The 23,516-nt window shown below is 38.4% G+C and overlaps 1 protein-coding gene across 2 annotated transcripts in view; it reads left to right on the top strand.

Moving 5' to 3' along the window:
- The first annotated feature begins 5,890 nt into the window (after nucleotides 1-5,890).
- Nucleotides 5,891-23,516, top strand: part of lrmda (leucine rich melanocyte differentiation associated) — a 206,905-nt gene continuing 189,279 nt past the window's right edge. The window contains exons 1-2 of one of the 2 annotated variants that reach the window (XM_044214272.1): nucleotides 5,891-6,148; nucleotides 6,729-6,829. In XM_044214272.1, coding sequence (XP_044070207.1) covers nucleotides 6,107-6,148; nucleotides 6,729-6,829 — 143 coding nt within the window. In that variant the 5' untranslated portion in view covers nucleotides 5,891-6,106. The remainder of the gene's footprint in view (nucleotides 6,149-6,728; nucleotides 6,830-23,516) is intronic. The other variant, XM_044214270.1, reaches the window with a different exon arrangement.

Below are 23,516 nucleotides of genomic sequence, written 5' to 3'. Positions count from 1 at the left end.
CTGCCACGAAAGAAAAAAAACGTGTAGTGAACAAATGAAAAAAAAAAACCCATAAGATATAACAAATATCACATGATTAACAAAACAGAAAGTTAAAAGGGACAAATTAATAATTACTATTTCCATTATCTACAATATTTAGCATATCCGTCCGAAATAAGTTAGTTCAAACAATCTGCAAGAGTAGACGTTCATTCAAAAATTATAATGTGTAACAACCCGGTGAGACACCACGGTCTCTCAAAACTGAACCCTGTCCATTTTGGCTAAACGCATCTGCCATTGTGTTGTTAAAACCTGTCATCTGCCTCGGGCACACTGTCATCTGCAACAAGAATAACAAAGACAGGGCACAAAAAAGAAATCCAGACATTTTATATTGATGTCAGCTCGATTTTATTTACATACAATGAAAATGATTTATTTTCTTTAAGAGGTAGAAAAGCGGACAGGGAGAAAGAAAAGAAGAGGAATGGTCTGTCAGGCCGTTGAGAAAAGAAGTTTAAAATGCCTTGAACTATTCACCGCTGAGATGGCTAATCAGTATTGAGGCTTCGGGGCAATCGGGCAGCTTTTCAATGCGGTTTTCCTTTCATCTCAATCGGGATGGAGGCGCTCAATTAAAAGCCTATCAGTTTGTAAGTAAATCAACGCCTATCAAAGTTGTCACATCAAACAAAACGATTATTATTGCAACCCGCCTCTGCCATTAATCTCTTTCTGTGGTAATCTGCTTGACAGGTCAACTTGGAGAGCACGAAAACCTGGAGTGGACAGTCAGGGGGCAAAATATATATTTTGGTGGTGGGGGGGGAAACAAACTATGCCCTATATAAATAAAGCACACAATGTCTTTGAGTTCATAATCTGCAAATGCAATTTGGGGTGAAGGGTACAGTGAATAAAATAAAAACAAACATTTTATCCACATGGTAAATAGTCGAATCTTCTGCAACAGTTTAGAAATAAAACTGTTACTCAGGAAAAAGCCATTTTGCAGAAAACGATTGGTTTCAGTTTATAGGCCTTTACTGGTCTGCATGGCTGACTACAGCTTGGTAAACTAGGCCTATATGAATAAATAAAAACAAGCAATAATTGTCTTCTCTGTGAATACATGTCATAATTTTTAGTACATGTGTAATATAAATAAACCGCAGCTCCAAAAATAGACCAACAGTTCTTCTCAATTTAATGAGTTTGTAAGAAGGAGGGAAAAAAATCAAAATGAGCGCAGCAGACAAAAATGTTTTTTGTCTGGCAGAAAAGGGGGGACGTTTCACAATATGCAAAGATGTGTGATTGATAACAGGCTTGCTGTTTTCTGCAAGGGCTGTCAGTCCGTGACACAATATGTGAGTTATTAGGGCAAAGAAGGGCAACCATAAATTTTCACTGTCAGACGAAAACCCTCTTTATTGTCCGTATGACGAATGGGCTTCTGCACCAGACACAAAAATACTCGGCATTCCCCTTAAATGGGAACACATTTTTGCGACCATAATTCATAATATTTAAATAGAAAGTTTTAATATCCCCATATATTTCATAACACTGACATGTTTATGAATCACTCTACGCATGCAAATACAACTATTTACATCTCATGAGGAAATATGTTGGACTTGCAGGATTACTGTGCGCTATGCGCTGGGCCGACTTCTTGCTATGAAGCGAGGAAGAACACATTCCACTAATTTATATATAGCCACATAAAATAGAAAACACACAATTAAACAACTTTCCTAATTACAGACCTTCAACTCTCACCTATATTTATAATTTTTCATAAGCTCTGACTGTTTTGGAGCGCTTCACAAACTTAAAAGTTATTATTATTTTATCTCAGTCCTTTTTCACTCTATTAATTACTTTGAGACGATATTCCAGCCATAAAGCCTGTGGGGTTGTTGTTGGGTTTTTTTAAAGAGACACATATAATCTCCAAATATCTCAAAAACACATAAAAGAGGATACAGGCTGTACAGGAGAGTATTAAAACCATTAAAACGCATGCATGAAGTAGAAAAGATTTTTCTAAAAGTCCAAGGAGGAAGGACAGGTTTACAGGAAAGTCCGTGACACGACATTACCTGGAATCATTGCCTACTAAGCTCCGATGTAAAACGTCAGAGAGGTAAGAGGATAAAAAAAAATAACTCTGTAACAACATTAAGACGTAGTCCTTCTGTCTAAACAAAACTGTTTTGCATTACACAAACACACCAACCATTACATTCTGTCAAATGTGAAGCACCGCAAGGAGCACAGTGGAGACCGAAGCCATGCAGACTCTCGCTCCCTCTCTCCGGGCGGGCACCGGGGAGAAAGTGAGCTTTTCCGCGTATGGGAGGTCCCGTGTGACGTCACACAACACACAGTGAGGCAGAGGAACAACATGGTGTTCTCAAACTTTCTGATTCTCTCAACCAAGTGCCACTGTGACCCAAAAATATGCAGGTTTTGCCCCCACACTTCATCAAAGCCCCACAGCAGCTATTAGCACAGCTTCAATTAGAGAATGATACACATAGCAGTGTGGTAAGCTGCTTTAGTGTTTGGCAGTGTAGCAGTAGCTGCTTGCATGCTCTCAGGCCACAGTGGCACATGGAAAAATGATTGAATGAATTAATGAAAGAGAGTTTGGTGACTAAAGTCTAAACTTTAGTTATTCAAAAGTAATAATAATAATATATATTCTCATCTTGTCAACATGACTGCACAATCCTGTATTGTGGGTAGGGACAGTAAGACATCATCCCACAATAATAAAAGTGAAATTAAAGTTGTTTGGAAAAGTGTTAAACAGGCACAGACTCAAGTAGGCAATAAACAGACATATCATGAGACCGCACTAATGTAACAATTTATGCACAACTATTGTACAATGTGCTCTTATTGCGCAGTTGACCTGCAGAACTACACTAAATTGTGTCATTTGCTTAATATAAAGCTGTAAAGGTTTGTTTACATTCATATTCCTTGAAAAAGAAATATATATGTTTCACACTAAATTGGTGTGTAGAATGAAAGTGGCAAGTAAGTTTATTTGTTCACATTTTATCTGAATCAAAATTTTATTTTATTTCAAAGTTTCATAAAACAATATTGTTACCACCTGCCATGTTTTTATGTTCTTTGACCTATAGATTAGGTGGCAGACTTTTCCCATTCAAAGCCTTTATATATATGATGATTTGTTTCCCCCACTTGGACATTCTGTGGCAGCAGGGTCAAAATATGAATAGAAAGATAAGTGAGAGTCAAATTAATGTGATAATGTTTCAATTACAAATTTGCCATAAGACCCACATAAGCAATTTAATGATCACCCAGTGCCATTATATCTTCCTCCAGTTATCTCTACAGTCATGAATTTAGAGATACATAATGCATTTGAACTCAGGATCAGATTTCTTACATGCAGATACATATCATTATTAACAAAATTAACATTCAGGACAAGATTGCACACAAAAACCCCAGTCTATACTAACAATGACTATACACTTAATCCTAGAAATTAAACCAAGATACGCAAGTCACATCACATCAAAAAGCAGTTTGTGTTCCTATGTGTGTTTCCATTCCATTAAAATAGCCAATTTAAAGCTTAAATCGTATACTCCCAAACCATGGATGAATGGACAGGAGCACGGGTTTGTAATCAGTCACTGAATACAATAAGGGTTTGGCTCCTGCTTTCACTTTTGACTGCATTGCAGATGACATATTGTTTTGTCTTAGACCATTGCATTGTGTTATTAAAAACATTGTATTTATTGGTTTTGCGATGTGGTCTGGGCCAAAAACAACCACAATGTCACAAACCTTTGGTATTATGTTTAGTCTTATGATAATAAGAAAGATAATGTATATTACACACCACAGGTGGCATTGTTAAGTGGAACCAACAAGTATTAATTACAGTGTAACCATGAAGTCTGAACAGAGCTCATCCCCCAAACCCAGAACAGAATAATCTGTAGATCAAACCCAAGAAGTTAATTTCTTAGTTTAGGACAGTAGAAAATACATTTATTAGAATTTGTCAAGAAATTGTTTCAATTTGACTGCTGTAGGACTGTGCTGTGACCATTCTCTCCTCTTTTTACTGGTCTCACTTAAATTGTCTATTGCTTAGGACATGCTAATCGCTCTGACTACACCTGCTGCTATTTTTGCCAGGTCTGACTAACACTGGGGAGTGGAATAGTATTATTTTCACGGGTTAGAGAGTTAAACACCTGACTAAGGAAGCCATAGCCTCATTTCAGACTGGATCATCCACTGAATGGGCTCCAGTCCTGGATGCAAAGCTTAGGGAAGCTGTTCTGCATTGCTCCCATTTGGAAGAGGGGAAGTTTACCCAGTATATATTTGACATATTTAACTTATTACTTCCTAAACAATGAAGCCTTCTCACTTATAAAAGTAAAACATTGTTTGAAAATACTTCCAATAATGGTAAACACAGCTGGATTATGCCGTTTGGTGGGCCTGGAGCAAAAAGTTGCTATTGGGCCTCCTCCAAATTCCCATCAAGTACACTGTACAGCAGACTATAGATGGCAGCTTCATTATTTGCCCACAGACCCACAAACCAACCTGTACTCCTGTGCTGGAACACCACCAACATCATATATTACAATAATTACAGTTTTAAAACTATTTTTTGACACAGCGCCCCTCTACAAGACCATATCATAAAGCATAATACAGGCCCCAATTAATTTACTTTATTGGTGCAAATTCATAAACAAATTTGGGATTAATCAAATTAACAACCTGGGGCTTTTGGTGCTCCTTGGGCCCTAGGGCAGTAGCTTGCTTTGCCCAGTTGCTAATCCAGATATTAACATAAATCCCACCTTGTTTGCAATAGTAGAAAATAACTAATTACATTTACTCAAGTACTCTACTACAGTACAATTTTGAGGTACTTACTTTACTTGAGTAAAGCTGTAATGGGTTAATTGCTGTCCCCTGTATCCAACGGGAAAAAAACACTTATCGCAACTTGCCGTTTTCAGCAATTTCAGTGTCAGTTCACCTAAATTACAAACAGACATAAAAGTATATAGTAGTTCCAGTGAAAACTGTTCACAGAAAGGTGGTGGGAAAAATCGCAGAGACAGACAGACAGACAAACTATCTCAAAACCTGGGATAAAAAGCCAAAACTAACCAAAACTTCATGGCTAGCTATCGCCTGCCACTCGGGTAAGTGAGAATTGTGAACTTGTTTTATGGACACAGGGGGCAGCAATGAGCCCATCATGTCATGGTACTCTAGAAGGAAGGCATGGAGATGCTATCTCTGAAAATATAATGTTAGCCAGGCCTACTTGAACATGCCACACAAAAGGGAGATTTATGCTTTATTGTAAGTATTTCCAAGCAATATGTTTTGGGTTTAAAACACAAATTCCTTCAAGAATGGGGATTAAAAGATGAGTTTGGCAAGTATGTCTCAGGTAAACCATCAATAAAGAGCAGCACTTAAACTCTCCTAACAGAGCTAAAGTAGCTTCTTATGCTAACATAGATAAAATGGAGGCATTTAATTTAGTTTAATGGACTCTTTAATTTATATTAAGAGCCACTGGAGATGCCAGATATTTATAACTTCTCAGTCCTGTGGTATAGTCATTGTAACCAGGTGTATTATTGATGTCTGAGGTCTCATCTTGCTGTGAACAGTTTGTTATTCAAAAATGTATTTGCTATGGAACTGCTTAATTTAAAAAATGTGAAGGTGTTTTAACTAAAAGCAGGTGTTTTTTTATTTTATAAAACAGTAGGTTTTCAAAATTCAAGGGGAAATCTTAGACTGTCTTTTCATCAGGAGCTAATCAGCAGCACTGACATTTTATGAGTTCACTGTGTCCGCGTGCTTCCGCACAACAGCAGGTCAGCTGATTCGGCACGCGGAAACTGTAAAGTAAATTGGAAAGCGCCAGTAGATCGCCAAAGTAGCCGCATCCACAGATATCACCATTTAATGTTGACAACAGCTTACGTGAGCAGCACTTTGGATATAAACTCATATAGCTTTTTTTTTTTTTAAAACACAGTCACTGTGCTGTCATCTTCAGGAGAAAGTTATGGCACATTACGAGTCGTTGGTCGCTTTGAATGGGACTCAAGTAAGTTAAGTTTGTTTTGGAAACTGTTTCTGTCGCATATTTTGGCGATAATAGCCTGTATCGGTGACTGTTTTAAAAGTTGAGGTTACTGGTGCTAAATGTATACGGGTTTTGAGTTTGTGTGTTGTGTGAGACACAGTAGCTACAGTCGGTACTTTCAGTTTTGCAGTTCCTCCTACAACTTCCCTGGAGAGAACAATGCCTCCACTCTGCAGCTACATCATGTCATAAAGCGTATTTAGTGCAGGTAGTATGTTGAAGCTGTTAAAGTATTATGCAGTAAGTATGTGTAATGATCACTGGAAAGCATAAAGCAAATGAATGTAGCCTATGCAAAATTAATAGCATGCCTTCAGTTACATTCTACTCCTCTGGATGTTAACAGTAAAACGTCCTCACTGTAGGGTTAACTGCTGCATTACATCGCATCCTATATCACTCAAAATTAATTCAAATGGCCCCAAATTATTATTGTTTTATTGTGTCCTGAAACAATATTATTTTGCTGTGCTCATTCCAGGGATGCTATTGTATTATTGCTACTTATCTCACAGTTATAGCTGTTTTTTTTTCCTTAAAGATTTCCTACATCGGACATGACTGTGAGTACATTCCAGACTTCCTTGGAGACACATATGGCCATTTTGCAAGAAGGCTGGATCTGAGCTTCAATCAGCTCAGGTAGATGACAGATGCACATGTAAACAAGTAATCACCCTGATGCAATATGCTGTCTGTCTCTGTCTCTCTCCCTCCCTCTCTCTCCCTCTCTCTCTCTCTCTCTCTCTCTCTCTCTCTCTCAGTCCCTTACTGAGAGACATGCATCTTTACATTAGGTGCAATTGAATGTGTGCCCCCGGTCTATAGGTCGTCAGTGTGTCATCAGAACATCAAAGAGCTGAATGAGTGTTAGAACTGGGCTGGTGCCACGCTGGGGCAGGATGAAAGGTGCAATCGATAAATGTGACATGCTAATTCGGGGGCAAATAGAAGAAAAGATTCCTCTGTCAGTACATGAAGGAACACCTCATGGCAGCTGCTTCAGAGGGGGCTGCCATTTCAACAGCAGGACTAGCATAGTTGATCTGGCAAGTAAAAGAAAGGTTATAAGGTGCTTTTGTTTCATGACTGTCAGGCCATGAAGCCTTCTGAATAGAAGTGATTTTTTTTGTTGAAAATTGTTGTCTTGAGGCAGTTGTCTGTGCTGGAGATGTGGAGACCTCAATTTAAATGATTGACATTGTGTCATATTGCAAAATCCGTCATTCGCACACAGTGTTCAGATCAGCTGGAAAAATATGTTTGGTGTTAATGGATAAATTAATGAATGAACCCACTGTTGAAGTGTCTCTGAGCAAGGTACTGTGAATGTGTGTAACTATGAATTTGAAACAAATGTTGCTGGAAAAAAAAAAAAAAATTAGTCCCAGGAAATGTATGACCTATGACCTACTGACCCAATATTTACTGTATTCATGTGGGCAGTTTTGCAGTTTTAGTATGGTCCTCCCCTTTACATAAGGTGTTGTCCCAGTCATTGTAAATGTGCTACGATGGGCGATTATTCAGACTATTACAAGGATTGTTGAGTTTGAGGGCTGCCCTTGGTTAACTGAACCTGAATACACAGATAAATCAAATTGCATGTATAGGCATGAATTGTTCACAATGTACAATGAGGCTATTGAGTAACATTTTATTATTGAAGCAGTACTTGAATAAAAGTAACAACTCCAGTAACTCTCCTTACTGCTGGTATATTTTCTTTATTATAACATTTTGGTCTGCATGACCTTCGTCAGGTGTATCTGACCACAAAAATTTGGTCAATGGTCCTCTGATTGGATAATTTAGCTAGCATCTGTGTACATATAAGGAACTGTTGTGATGCTTGTTCATATACCTGATGAATAAATGTAACAATGTAATAAATACATTTACCAGCAGTAAGGGAGATGGTTGTGCATGAGTTTTCACTTTTATTAAAGTCATGCAGTCAAACCTCAGGAAGAGCAACAGAGGGGGCTCAAATCGGTGGACTATTGATTGATGGTTTGCTAGTGGGCAAAGTGATTTGTTACATAGTGCTTCATCTTTTTCTCCTATAGACAGTGTGTTTGAATGGTCCACATTGAAAATGTGTATACCGAGCTAGCATAAAACATGTCTAGAGAGAGTTTTCCTTTTTTGTTGTGAATGTTTCATACGTAGGCTACATCTCCTTTCTCCCTTTTTAAACCTCCTGCATGTTATGAGGATACTTTTACAGACACTCGGAAAAATGTGATTCCCACAAGTGAGTCTTATTGATAACGTTAAATCCAAGTGTAAGCTGATTGATCACTGTATCACTATCCATAGCTATAAAGTATACATTACTGACCCGCTAGTGTGGCTGTGCAAGCCTTTCCACCATGCACACACTCACACCCTAACCTATATATCCACTACTCTCTCTTAAAGTCGTTCTCTGTCACGATTGGTGCCTGTAGGTGCTCACATGACAACATTGGGAGGTCATGGGTGGGTGGAGCTGTGAAATTCAATAAGCAGCTCAACATGTGATAAAGTTATATGCTAAGGCATAGCAACCCCCTCAGTAGTTTTGATCCCCATAAGAATGCACCTAAGAGACCCCTGACTCACAGCTTAATAGTGGAAAGTTTTTCCTGTAAAAAAAAAAATTGCATTTCTGCCCCTGAACTCTTTGTGCTGCTGTATTTGTATGTAGCTCTTTGAGTAGAGTTTGGTGGTAAGGATACAATCAAATACCACAATATTTCTGACACAATATCTTGATATAAAAAATTAACAATGTTTTCAGTAAGATACTGGTACTTGAAGTGTACAGTTTGAGAAAATATAATTACTAGTTTTCATTTTCACTAGTGGAGTTGTAACTTTTCTATAACTTTTATGCTTGGTGCAGATTCACTTTAAAAAACACTGCTTCACAAGTACCTGTCCTGATATAATACTAAACACAACTCTGTCTCCCAGTATCTGCGATCACTCAAAGAAATGAGCACAAATCAACTCAGTTTCAAAACATTCATTTATTTCACATAACATTTTCAAACATCTTTTCTCTTGGGTTGTTTTTCTAACTGGTGGGCTTTCATGCAAGATGACTGTCATACTGAAAACAGTTAATTGTAATTCATCGCAAACATTTTTTTAGACATTTACACAGAAAGCTAGATATTAGCTTCGACCATTCAACATTGGCTACTGAATGTCACATTTAAACAGACGTAGCATATTATGGCTAAAATAAATGTAAAGGCACACTTTTGCCCTTGTAGTAAAGAAAATAATTATCCACATATCAAATAACCTTGATAGTTTTATATGTGATAGATGTTTATTTTAATTTTATTTTTTTCAATTTTTGCTGGATACCGATAAGATGAGATGACCAATATATCATGTATAATGGAGCCTTAAATATCAAGAAAAGACGACATTTAAGCTTCATTGCAATATTAGAGTGTCCAAAATCACAGATTATACTAAGCCTTATATCACAATATCATATATATATATATATATATATATATATATATATATATATATATATATATATATATATATATATATATATATATAATATTATCATATAATATAATTATTTATCTCATAGCCTCAACATTCAGGAATCTACTATCTGACCTTACATGTCAGATAGAGATATTTGTGTATTGACACCATGACCTTGTTTCAGTTTCAGCTCAAGCAAACCAGGTGTAAACAGATGCACATGCAAGTGAAACTCAGTGGACTGTCTTCAGCATCATGCACTTCTTCATGCCGCTTGACTCAAATCTAGAAAGAGACATTGCCAGAGTTTGTTGTAGCTAATATGCTTATTTCTGTCAGCTCAATTGACAACACTCATCCAGCAACCTGACAATGAGTCACAATGAGAAGCAATGCCCTGGCATCACCTTTAACGTCCTGTGTGTTTTGGTGTGTGTTGTACATAAATTTATGTTTGTGTGTATGCTTGTGCATGTTTGCTTGCGTGCAATGTTTGTGCATCTGTCTCTGTGAGCATAACTGTGACTGGCTGGGCAGGTAATGGCAGGATGGAATTATAGTAGCGGGCTGTCACACCCACACCTCTCCCTCTGTGTGCTGCAGTGTCAGCCTGTCTCATCAATGTGTTGAGAAGTGTGGCTCACAGTGAGATTTCTGTCTCAGGACGGGCTTGGATAGTCTTGTGTCGTCCACTTTGTTTCAGGTCAGGTGTGTACTCAATGCAGTGAGTGGGCATGTGCTGTCATGACATGATTCTGCTCTGTGACTGTGGTGCACTTTGGGTGCCTGCAACTCTTACATGCAGTGTTACCGCCCTGGACACATGAGGTTTGAGGAGGACGCATGTCTCTGAGTCACGGGAAGAATCCTAACTTATTGTTAGAACAGTGACAACCTTTCTTCTCAGATGTGACATGTCATCTTGATAAACAAATCACATTTGTGCAATGACAGCGTTTGTGAAACCTTAAACCTAACCTGAAAGTTAAGCTTGCTATATTTTACTTAGATCTGTTTTAGCTAGTTATATCTTCCCATCACTTGTCCTATCAACACATGTGATAATGATTTCTGCATGTGTAATGTAAAAATGCATGTAAAATATGTTACAAACAAGTGTCAAATATTTGCTGTAGTTGATCATAATGTTGGTCATTCCAGTTGATCTGCATTTTTACAGACCACATCTGTTAGACAAATGCTATCTACAGCAGAACAAACTTTATTAAAGTATGGTGCTTAAAATGTACACCAAAATAGGAACACCTGTACAAAATATTACAATACAGTAATTCCCTCCTTTAGCATATTCAGTTTTTGTTGTGACTTTGTCAGAGAGTGTTAATTCAAGTCTATGATAATTTAGGTGGCTGTAGTTTGTGATTGTGTTGTATTGAATTACATTATGATAAAGGTATTTCTAATATTCTGTTCGCTGTGGCAAAATATTGGAGACATAAGTGTGAAAGATCTTATAAGTCCAAATTGATCTTTTGCAAATACGTTGAGATTGGTCAAAAGGCGATCTGAGTTATTTACCGGTCGTAGCTATATGGTACTGTATATTCACTGTATACTCACTAATATGCACACCTAAAATGAGAAGGAGTTTGGTAGTGAACTGGATTAGTTATTATTTTTGTACAATAGTGCAATGTCAAATGCGATTGAATAGTTCTTGGTGGTATCACAGTTTCACTTGTTTATGACTCCAAAACAAATTAGATGGGTATTCTCTGAAATTTTATTGCAATCACTTCAAGCAACCATTGATCCTTTCAGAGAACAGTCACAAGTTAACAGGGAAACCAGTTAATCTAACACAGGTACTTGACTCTTCTCCATCATTGGTAGCTGCCTCCTGCAGTGGTTGACCTGCTCTGTCTACTGTCAGACCGGACAAATTTAACATACTGTATCTGGTTAGTAACATGAATAATGCTTTATAATGGTAAGCCTTAATTAGCTTGCGTATCATCCTGCTATGTTGTCTTTTCACCCAGTGCCACAATGGAGTGGTTCCACTGTTGCAGTTACAGTTAGAAGTGGTGCATTTCGATTCTACTGCATTCTGTTATTGCAGACATGGTCAGGTTGTGGTAAAGTTGATACAAAATTGGAGCAAGGCAGCTGCCTTTAAATGTCTGACAACATAGATCTTTAATTCATTTATACTTATAAGAATTATGTGTAGCAGATGAACTCCTGACATTAGACTTTTAAGTTGAATTTCAGCCTGCCATTAAGAAAGAGGGGACCATACTGGACTTTTGCATTGCAGATGAACCTCAGCTACCTGTGTATGTGTGTGTATGTACAGTAAGTGTGTGCCTGTGTCTGTGTGTGTCTGAGGGGGTATGTGCTCACCCAGGCTATGTTGGTGATGGCAGGCGTTTTGCATTTTAATGACAAATCAAGTATGCTAACTCGCGTTTCAAAACGAAAGTGCTCTAAATGTCGCCCGGCTGTCAAAATGAGATGTAAGTAGTCTGATGAAAAGAGAACAAAGAAGACAAAGTAGGGAGGCTTGGTACATTGAGAAATGAAATAAAACCTTGTATGGCCTGTCAGCTGTGTCGTTTTATATTCATATCTAAAGAACATTATAGTATTACTCTGCGCTCATGCTTCACTCATCTGTCTCTCTTAATTCGTCACAGGCATCGCTCTATCTTTCAAGTAGCTGTATGTCAACACGGGAAGGGGCCTGCTAATTGACAAATGAGTGTCACAGACATCAAGTGCTCCTTTGCTATCCAAGCTAGGTAGACTATGGTTGTTTGATGGTGAGGGGAGGAGGGGGAGTCTGTTATTGGCAGAAGCCCAGTAAGCGGCATTAGACTGGACCTAGAATGAGAAGTGACAACGGCAAGAGAGCCTGTCATTGTCTTGCCTAAGTGTTCAATCTTCAGAGATGCCGGTATGCAGATAAAGTGTCAGTAAGGAGGAGAGGATATGAAACATTGGCAGTATGAAGTCCTCAGATCACTTAACTGGGAGCGTAGAGTGTGTGTGTCTGGTAATAGTGGTAGCGTACTCTGTTCTGCTGAGGAAATGTATTCCATATCTGATCTATCAGGCCTGTTTAGGCCGATATTCTAGGATAACCTGATCTGTGGCTCATAAATTAAGGAGGATGCAGAGCTCTCACAGCCCTAAGAGATTTAAACCAGGCAGACGAGAGGGACAAGGTCTGGCAGGAAATAACTTATTCATATCAAGGGCATTGATACAAAATATCATTCTATGGTTTTGAAAAAAAACCCCAACCTTTTTAATTTTCACAGGGATGTTTTAAATGATGTACTACTCCTGGGAAAGTGATGGGATGACATAGAGCTAAGGATGTTATGCGTAATGGATGGCATATCTTGTTCCTCCATCTCTCCAATTTGAGATTATATCAGAATTTTCTTTTACATGATTGCTGCAAACACTTTTCGCGCTGTTGACAGTTAAAACAGTTCCAACAGAGAGCCTATAGTGAAGAAGTAAAGAGTAATTTGTTCTGTTTATCAAAATCATATGTAATGGCTCAAGTAATATAATGAGATAACAGTCTCATTTGTAATGTCTTTGGATAGATCTTTAAAATGTTAAATTATAAGCATCCGAAACAAAACCTCTCGCTGTATTAAGTCATTAAGACATACATCTTCCAATGTAATTGAAAGTCAACTAAAATCACTCTCCCTCAAATCGCAACCAAACTGCAATAATGTGGCCTTCATTATGTTTTGTTTTTGTGCTTTCTCTGTCCAGCAATGTATTTTCACTTAAAGGAGCAGTGTGTAGGATTTAGTGGTGAAATTGCAGTTTGCAACCATTTGAATACAGCTTGCCTCACCATCCTGTTCCAAGAGTGTATGAGAAACTACGATGACCATGAAACTCGAAAAAACTTGAATGGTGGCCTCCGTGGAAGGGGACCGCTCCCTCTGTAGATATAAATGGTTCATTCTAAGGTAATGAAAACACAACAATTTTTATTTTCAGGCGATTATACACTAATCAAAACATACTTATAAATATCATAATCCATTTCTGCCAATAGATCCTCTTAAATGTTACACACTGGTCCTTTAAGCTAAATTTGCTTACATTTAAATTTTACCCTCATATCCTCACCAATTGGTCTCATTAATTGGCCAAGTATTTGTTATATATATATATATATATATATATATATATATATATATATATATATATATATATACATGTAATACATGTAATACATGTAATACATATATATATACATGTAATACATGTAATACATGTATATATACATGTAATACATGTAATACATGTATATACGGACCGGGCCGGAGGGTGTCGGTTTGGGAACCACAGGATCTCATCTCTGCTGTTTGCAGATGATGTCGTTCTGATGGCTTCTTCAAACCGGGACCTGCAGCATGCACTGGGACGGTTTGCAGCCGAAGTGTGAAGCAGCTGGGATGAGAATCAGCTCTTCCAAATCTGAGGCCATGGTTCTTGACCGAAAAAGGTGGTTTGCTCTCTTCGCGTGGGTGGGGAGTCCTTGCCCCAAGTGGAGGAGTTTAAGTATCTTGGGGTCTTGTTCACGAGTGAGGGACGGATGGAGCGTGAGATTGACAGGCGGATCGGTGCAGCGTCTGCAGTGATGCGGGCGCTGTATCGGACCGTTGTGGTAAAGAAGGAGCTGAGTCGAAAGACAAAGCTCTCGATTTACCGGTCAATCTCACGCTCCTGCCCTCACCTATGGTCATGAGCTTTGGGTAGTGACCGAAAGGACAAGATCGCGGATACAAGCGGCCGAAATGGGCTTCCTCCGCCGAGTGGCTGGGCGCTCCCTTAGAGATAGGGTGAGAGCTCAGTCACACGGGGAGCTCGGAGTAGAGCCGCTGCTCCTCCACGTCGAGAGGAGCCAGCTGAGGTGGCTAGGGCATCTGATCCGGATGCCTCCTGGACGCCTCCCTCGGGAGGTGTTCTGGGCATGTCCCACCGGGAGGCGGCCCGGGAAGACCCAGGACACGCTGGAGGGACTATGTCTCTCGGCTGGCCTGGGAACGCCTCAGGATCCCCCGGAGGAGCTGGAGGAAGTGTCTGGGGCGAAGGAAGTCTGGGAGTCCCTGCTTAGACTGCTGCCCCGCGACCCGGCCCCGGATAAGCGGAAGAAGATGGATGGATGGATGGATGGACATGTATATACATGTATGTATATACATGTGTGTATATATATGTATATATGTATACATATATATGTATACATGTATACATGTATACATATATATATATATATATATGTATATATATGTATGTGTATATATATGTATGTATATATATATGTATATATATGTATGTATGTATATATATATGTATATATATGTATGTATATATATATGTATATATATATGTATGTATATATATATATATATATATATATATATATATATATATATATATATATATATATATATATATGTATATATATGTATGTATATATATATATATATATATATATATATATATATATGTGTATATATATATATATATATATATATGTATATATATATATATATATATATATATATATATATATATATGTATATATATATATATATATATATATATATATATATATATATATATATATATATATATATATGTATATATATATATATATATATATATATATATATATATATATATATATATATATATATATATATATATGTATATATGTATATATATATATATATATATATATATATATATATATATATATATATATATATATATATATATATATATATATATATATATGTATATATGTATATATATATATATATATATATATATATATATATATATATATATATATATATATATATATATATATATGTATATATATATATATATATATATATATATGTATGTATATATATATATATATATATATATATATATATATATGTATATATGTATATATATATATATATATATATATATGTGTATATATATATATATATATATATATATATATATGTATATATATATATATATATATATATATATATGTATGTGTATATATATATATATATATATATGTATATATATGTATATAATGCTACTACTCCACTAACCCTAGTCAGAGGGGTTACATGCAAAGGATGTTGGATAAATGGTTACTTCGAAACCCACAATCAAGGCTTAAAGCAAAGCTACTAGTAGCTCAGTGTTCCAACATCCACAAGCGGCAACTGCTATCACAACTTGAGATTGACGAGATACAACACAAATGCTACGGCACACCAACCTGTGCACTGCCTGGATTGATTACAAGAAAGCATATAACTCAATGCCACACACGGATCACTGAATCCTCTACATGGATGACATCAAGCTATACGCTAAGAGCGAGCGGAACATCGACTCACTGATCCACACCACCAAGATCTATAGCTCTGACATTGGGATGTCATTCGGGCTTGAGAAGTGCAGTCGAATGGTGACAAAGAGAGGGAAGGTAGTCCACACAGAAGGGGTCTCACTCCCAGAAGGAACAATAGCAGACATTGAGAATGGTACCTTGGAATACCACAGGCAAATGTCAACCTTGAAGAGGTAACAAGGAAAACAGCAACTGCCAAATACCTCCAACGAGTAAGGCAAGTCCTAAGAAGTCAGCTCAATGGCAAGAACAAGTCCCAGGCAATAAACAGCTATGGCTACGCCCTGCCAGTGATCAGATACCCTGCAGGAATAATAAGATGGCCAAAGGAAGAGATACAGACCACAGACGTTAAGACACGAAAGCTCATCACCATGCATGAAGGGTTCCATCCCAAATCCAGCACCCTGAGACTGTACGCTAGCCGTAAGGAAGGTGGCCGTGGACTAATGAGTGTGAGAGCCACTATCCAGGATGAAACATTCAAGATCCACAAGTACATCAAAGATAAGGCCCCAACAGATGACATGCTCAGTGAATGTCTCAGGCAATGGGGAACAGAGGAAGAGGTGCTGGAGGAGGGACCATCTTGGGAGGACAAACCCCTACATGGGCTGTACCACCGGAACATAACTGAAATGGCTGATATCAAGAAATCCGACCAATGGCTGGACTGAAGGACAGCACAGAGGCACACATCATGGCTGCACAGGAGCAGGGCCTGAGCACCAGAGCAATAGAGGCCCAGATCTACCACACTAGACAAGACCCAAGGTGTAGGCTGTGCAAAGAGGCCCCTGAGACAATCCAGCACATAACTGCAGGGTGTAAGATGCTGGCAGGGAAAGCATACATGGAGCGCCATAACAAAGTGGCTGGCATAGTGTACAGGAACATCTGCACGGAGTATGGACTGGAAACCCCGAGGTCAAAGTGGGAAACACCTCCAAAGGTGGTATAGAATGATCGAGCCAAGATCCTGTGGGACTTCCAGATTCAGACTGACAGAATGGTAATGGCAAACCAACCAGACATCGTGGTGGTGGACAAACAGCAGAGGAAAGCTGTTGTGGTTGACGTGGAAATACCAAGTGATGGCAACATCAGGAAAAAGGAACATGAGAAACTAGAGAAATACCAAGGGTATAGAGCTGGAGAAGGCCTGCAAGGTGAAGGCGACAGCGGTGCTCGTGGTCATCGGAGCACTCGGGGCAGTGACCCCCAAACTGGAGGAGTGGCTACAGCAGATCCCTGGAAGAACACCAGACATCTCAGTCCAGAAAGGTGCAGTACTAGGACCAGCAAAGATACTGCGCAGAACCCTCAAGCTCCCAGGCCTCTGGTAGAGGACCCGAGCTCGAATGATGAGACCACCTGCGGGGGGTGAAGGATGAAGTTTTTTTTATTTTTATGTAAATATACTGGCATATGGACTATGAATAAAAAACACACATGAAAATTACAGTTTTTAAATAGGTTTTAAAAGGAACCCCCACTCAAATAGAGTTCATAAACATATATATATTCTGATCCACAGCCCTACATTCAAATCAATCTCATTTGGATGTAATACTCTAAGAAACAAGCCATGACTGCACAGATTCACTCAGTCACTAATTTAAAAAGCACCAAAAAGTATCACCTGACATAATCAGCGCACGTCCTGATGCTCTGATTTCCATCTTTATGCTTGATCACTCACACCCATAGCACTTGTCTTTTTACAAAGGACAATACATCACACCACATCCAGCATTATATACCTCAGTGACAGTAAGAACAATGGAGTAATCACATAATCAAGCTGATTATTACAAGGTTGCTGTGCTTTCACTTGTGCATAAGTCATGTAAGTGAAAATATTTTCTTGCTGCTCACTGTTTAAGGAAGTGGTGAGTATTACCATGGCAACAAACTATCCAGTGACCACAGTGCTTGATGTTGTCCAGACCATTGCAGAAGTATACATGTATGCAACAGCGTATGTTGCATACATCAGTTCTCGCAAGAGACAACTGTTGAGAGTGTTAAGCAAGAATAAAAATAAACTTGGTAAACTCCTTTCTTCACTGGAATAGTGCTATGCAAAATCTGTTTAAGGTGTATTTTCCTTTCAAAAGGGTAGGGCTGGCTTTTTTTTAATATTTTTGTAATTATCAATAAATTCAATGAAAAGACCAAACAATGCATTAGTCCATCTCTCAATACTTTTCAACTTCCCCTCCTTGTCTGTGGCAGCCTAAAGCCCATTGAAAACAAGTTACATATAGTATAGTAATATAGTTTCATTTATAAAACAGGCTCCTAAAACAGCTGGCCACAGTAGTTTTAAGCAAACATTAATAAAACAGGAGCAATAAGGGCATTTGTAAGGGACGATTTTCAGTGGCGGATTAATACACATTTGATGCTCTGAGTATTTACAGCAGCAGGACAGTGTATGTGGGATTGATTCAAAATAAACTGCAGTGCCCATCTACATGTTAATGAAGGAACACGTCAACCAGTGCAACGGTGTGGTTCATTGATGTATTTTTAATTCTTTGGATGACAATGGAGGTCTACCGCACAGAGGAATAAGCTATATCAGGCTTTGGCTACACAGGCAATACTTGTTAGTAGGTATAATTCATTGTTGGTGGTTTGGTCTTTTCTTGGCGTTTGTTGACAATAAAAATATAGAATATTGTCATCCTTGTCCTTTGAACCAGTCGAGCAGCCAGTCTGTTGTCTGTCAGCTGCACAGTTCCTTTACCCTCAGTATAACAGATATATAGTATGAATCTTTATCTCTCTGTTAAACACAACAAAAGCCCACGTTGATGGCTGGGGAACCATCTGTTAATCACTGTCATGAACTGCCATCAGCCTTCTAGAGCATTCCACTACCTCCTCTTTTCTTCAGTATAAGTCCATCTTGTGGTTTAGGATTCTGAATGAAATGGAACATCTTTATGTTCCTTTTGTTCACATTATATATACTGGGCAGTGATGCCATTCCTTTTATGACTGCGTCACATTTTTTATTGTATATCCCAAGACGGATGGCGTGCCACTGACACAGAGATTTACAGGCCTTCAGCTTGCAGTGGCAGAGCTTTAGAAGGGTCTGCTGACATCTAGCCAACACTTTGGAGGAGGAGAATAAAAGCTGACATTTTATTGGCTTTAAGAGAGAGAGAGAAGAGTTTGGGGGGGGGTAGGAGAGAGGAAAGGAAAAGAGATTCTGTTTCTCTACTTTATATTTTTCAGCACTGCCAGCTGTCATTGGGACCTTGCTAAAAAGAGGGGATTTATTGGGTATTATTTAGAAACTTGTCAGTGGTAATGGCTACAGCTATGATTTCAATTATCACCCACTAAATATAGCTTAATTCACTGCCTGACTGGCTATAATGAGCCCTGACATAATTTTTCAAAAATTCGATACCATGCCATTTTAATATTTTATGTTGACCACCGATTTAATTTTCCTCCCTGGTGCTTGGCATGTGGCAAGGTCCCACTCCCTCATGTGCAGTTGGATAGTCAGAGCTATTGAGTTCAAAGCTGTCCCAGGGATATATTTTTTCCATTGACAGAAATCCAATTAGTTTTAGTACACAGTCTGGCTGAATAAAAAGGGTCTTAAAATCTACAATATGTTTCCTTGGCGTTTTAGCAGAGTGCAAAGCCAGTGATGGATCTTTATGATTTGACCTGATGGGGCCCAAGTGGACATACTCCCTTTTCTATTTTGGCAAGTGAAAAACAAACCATCCATATGTCTTACTCATTTTGATAGACATAGCAGAGTCTTTTGATATTGCGTAAACATACAGTGCATGGGCTTGCTAAGATCTTGACTCTCGTACATATTTAAACACTTATTAAATACTTTACTACTACTACACAAATTCTGCCGAAACACCATGTAAATATGAGAGAGGGAAAAAGTCAGATGTATAATTCATTAGTGACATGTTTAGTAAGTAGACGATTTGGGGAGCGTTAATGTGTACTCAGGTTTTGACACAAGGGTGTGCATTTTTAAGCAAGCATTAAAAGGAGATGATTAGAACTGGCACTCGGCTGTCAATAACAAGCTTGCTGCTTGAAGTTGATGATGTGGGTGAATTTCGATATTGTAAAGCTGCTTCCTTTTCTTCAATCCTCTACCTCTGCGGCACTGGTTTTTAAGTACATAACACATGCAAAGTCATTTAGGATGCTTGCCAGCGATTAGGGCCTCTCTGTATGAGCGTTTTCTTATAAAAAAAAAAAGGGAAGAGGGCGCCAACTTATGTTTGAGACACAACCTGTGTCTCTTTTAGCCCATAACTCAAGCACTGTTTATGTTCACCCCATCACACTTAGCCATCTCCCAGATTGATGATGTAAGCAACTGGAAGGCATGGAACATATTAGAACAGAGAATGGAGAGGGGCAGCCATACTTCTACTTCCCTCGGCTGGGTCCCAAATGGAAAAAAAAGGGGGGAAAAAGGTTTGGAGCCTGTTTTGGAAGAGGAACAAAGGAGCTTCCTTTGGTATGGTCTAGGCAGTTTAGGTTGCTTCATGGCTTTCAATCTCCCACAGTCTTTCCTAGAGGGCCCAGGGGTGAAAAGTGAAGACAGATACATGGGTGTATTCATGCCAAGATTTTAGAGGATGATTGCAGTTTTTGCCTTGTTTTGAATTTTAGGGGATGATCTTTTTAAGAGGGCTGCATGATAAATGTTGTCAGTAGATAAATAAATCCTATGACCATAAAGTTGCAGTTGGACGCTGTTATTAGAGATAGCAGATCTTGAAGGCCTCAAGATTACTAAAGAAATTTGCTGTTACATCTTGGTGAAGACGAGGGACTAATATAACAATCTTTTAACTCTCTATGATTTGAGTCAAGTTTAATCATGGTTTGCCACTCTTGAAGTGATAAACTGCAGTATATGCAGGCCATCTTATTTGCTTGCTCTGCAATTTCAGAACCCTATCAGCCTTCGTGGGTGAGTCCACATTTTTTTCTGTACTCCTATAGAATGCTTAAACCATCTCTGGCCCCGGACAGCTGTGCCACATTCTCAGCACAGCTGTAACTCATTTCCTGTTTCCATTTCAGATAAACGCACTCACATCTTTCACAGCTTTCACTTATAAAAACCACTGACTGTCCTTCCAAGCCGCGATCCCAAGAACTTGATATTGGTCAGACAGGAAGATTTGTGGGAGATAACAGCCCCTGTGCTCTCACCCAGCTGCACTCTTGTTCTCCCCTTTCCTGTATTATTTTAACTTGTTTATAGTCCACATTTGCTTGTTCCATTTGCGAAGCATGAAGAATAAGTTTAGAAAACTGTATTTGGGAATGAGCTCAGAAATCAAGGGCATGCTATGTTTTTTTTTAGGCTACATCTGACATCCATCAGCATGGAAATATGTTTTAATGGTCAGGCAGGCTGCAAGACATCAGTAAGCTGTTGCCTCACTTTTCCACCCAGGGACATATTGAGATAAGAAACAGTGACGGCATGTTTCATGTCCATGCTGACACGTCTGTGCTGGAAAACTACAAGGAACAACCCTTCCATTTTGGGGCCAGCAGTCTGTATAGTACAGTATTCTTATTCTCTGTTTTCCCGCATAAAACACTGTCTATCTATTAGGATAAATGCATTGACTCCCATCATAGTGGTTCCACTGTGAGCTGCTGACTGCACCATTAGCTGACAGTATGATTATGTGAACAACAAACCAAACAGTCTTCTGATCTTCTCTGTCTGTCCAGACGTTTGGTGATGTTTAAGAGTTTCTCCCAGTGGTAATGGTGAGATAGCTTTTGCACCGTGGGCACTGTAGAGTTTCTTTATTTTCTCCCTCTGTCTGGATCTCGGGCCCCTGGGTCCTCCAAAGCTCAGAACATGTCTGTACTCAGATGTTTCAAAACGCCAAACAGCAGAGGAAGAGGAGTTGAAGGAGGAGGCAGAGGAGGAGGAGGAAGAAGGGATAAAGGAAAGACGAAGGGAAATGGGAGGAGGGTAAGGAATCCTCATAGGGACGAAGTGTACATGTACAAGCAGACCAGGCAGAGAGGCCCAACAGGGTCTGTAGACTTGTGATCTGAGGGCCGTTTGTGTGTCAGTCAGATCAAAGTCTTTTGAAGAGAAGGAGAAATCCCTTTACCTTCTCTGACTATGGCAACCCTTATCTGTTGCTAGGTAAGAGGAGGGAGAGGATGACAGAGGGCTACAGTGAAATGCTTCAACTTGTGATGGTTTTCATTGTTTTTGTTTCACTTCAAGTATACATCTGTCCTAAGCCATTTTTATTCATACAGATTTAGGCTCATTGTTTTGGATAGTATTAAATGTATACATGTGTATAGGCATTTTAATGTCAATAAATATTACCACATTCATTTTAAGGCATTTGGATACATAAATATACTAACTGTAAACAAACAGGACCATTGCCAAGGAGTCTATGCTGCATTTCACACAAAACTGCTGTATTGCTGTACTGCACAAAGGAATATTGCTTTAATATATTTAAAAAAGAAGACAGCTGCTGTTCTTCAGCAACACACAGACCTTATGTTTTCATAGTTTGGTTGATTGTAAAATATTCCTTTTTGTTAAAAGAAAGGATTCCACAATGGTGAACTTCTTCAAATGAGAGCAAGAGATTCAGGGGTTGGTCTATATTTTCAGAAACCATATCCATATCTCTGGTGTGTGATATAGTATTTGTTCATCACGTACCATGGTTATCGTACCAACACACCACATTCAATTGTCACAGATGTTGTTATTTTCTAAATTTTAGAACTTTAATTTGCCCCTGTAGCCTATGGATTTGTTCCTGCTGTAAGAATACAGCTTGATTTATTTTTCCTTGTTTAAGCTAACTTTGCTAATATGTAAACATGTATTTGTTACTAGGCAAATATATAAGGAGATGGATTTTTACCTGGATTTCATGTTTTCACACATCAAAACGTTGCTATTTTTCCTCCTGCAAAAGGACATTCACAGTTTATAGTAACAAAGTTCCACTTAAAGTGAGATCAGCTCAGAATGTGAAGGTGGCATGAAACTAAAGAAGATAAAAATGTGTGTGTTGATTTTTGTATTTTGAATAAATAAAAGCCCTAATTTAGTAGCAGTGCAATGTTTTCATTATTATATTTCATTTTCTCAGGTGTGGTGGCGATAATTACACACACCTGTTGTCTGTGGCTGGGGGGAAAATGTTTGTTTGATACGTTATAGCCTATTAATTTGGATGTTTCCTTATTCAGCACGTCTTATGTTATAGTATATGTGTAGCTCCCACATGCATTTTGCTTTTCTGCATATTGTGACTTCATATTACAGAGTAATATATGAAAAAATCAATTAATTAGTAGGTGACAGTG

The sequence above is a fragment of the Siniperca chuatsi genome, linkage group LG11 (assembly GCF_020085105.1).
Source record: "Siniperca chuatsi isolate FFG_IHB_CAS linkage group LG11, ASM2008510v1, whole genome shotgun sequence".
In the NCBI taxonomy this organism is placed as follows: domain Eukaryota; kingdom Metazoa; phylum Chordata; class Actinopteri; order Centrarchiformes; family Sinipercidae; genus Siniperca; species Siniperca chuatsi.
Note: the sequence above shows the minus strand (reverse complement) of the source record. Positions and strands in the feature narration are given on the sequence as shown.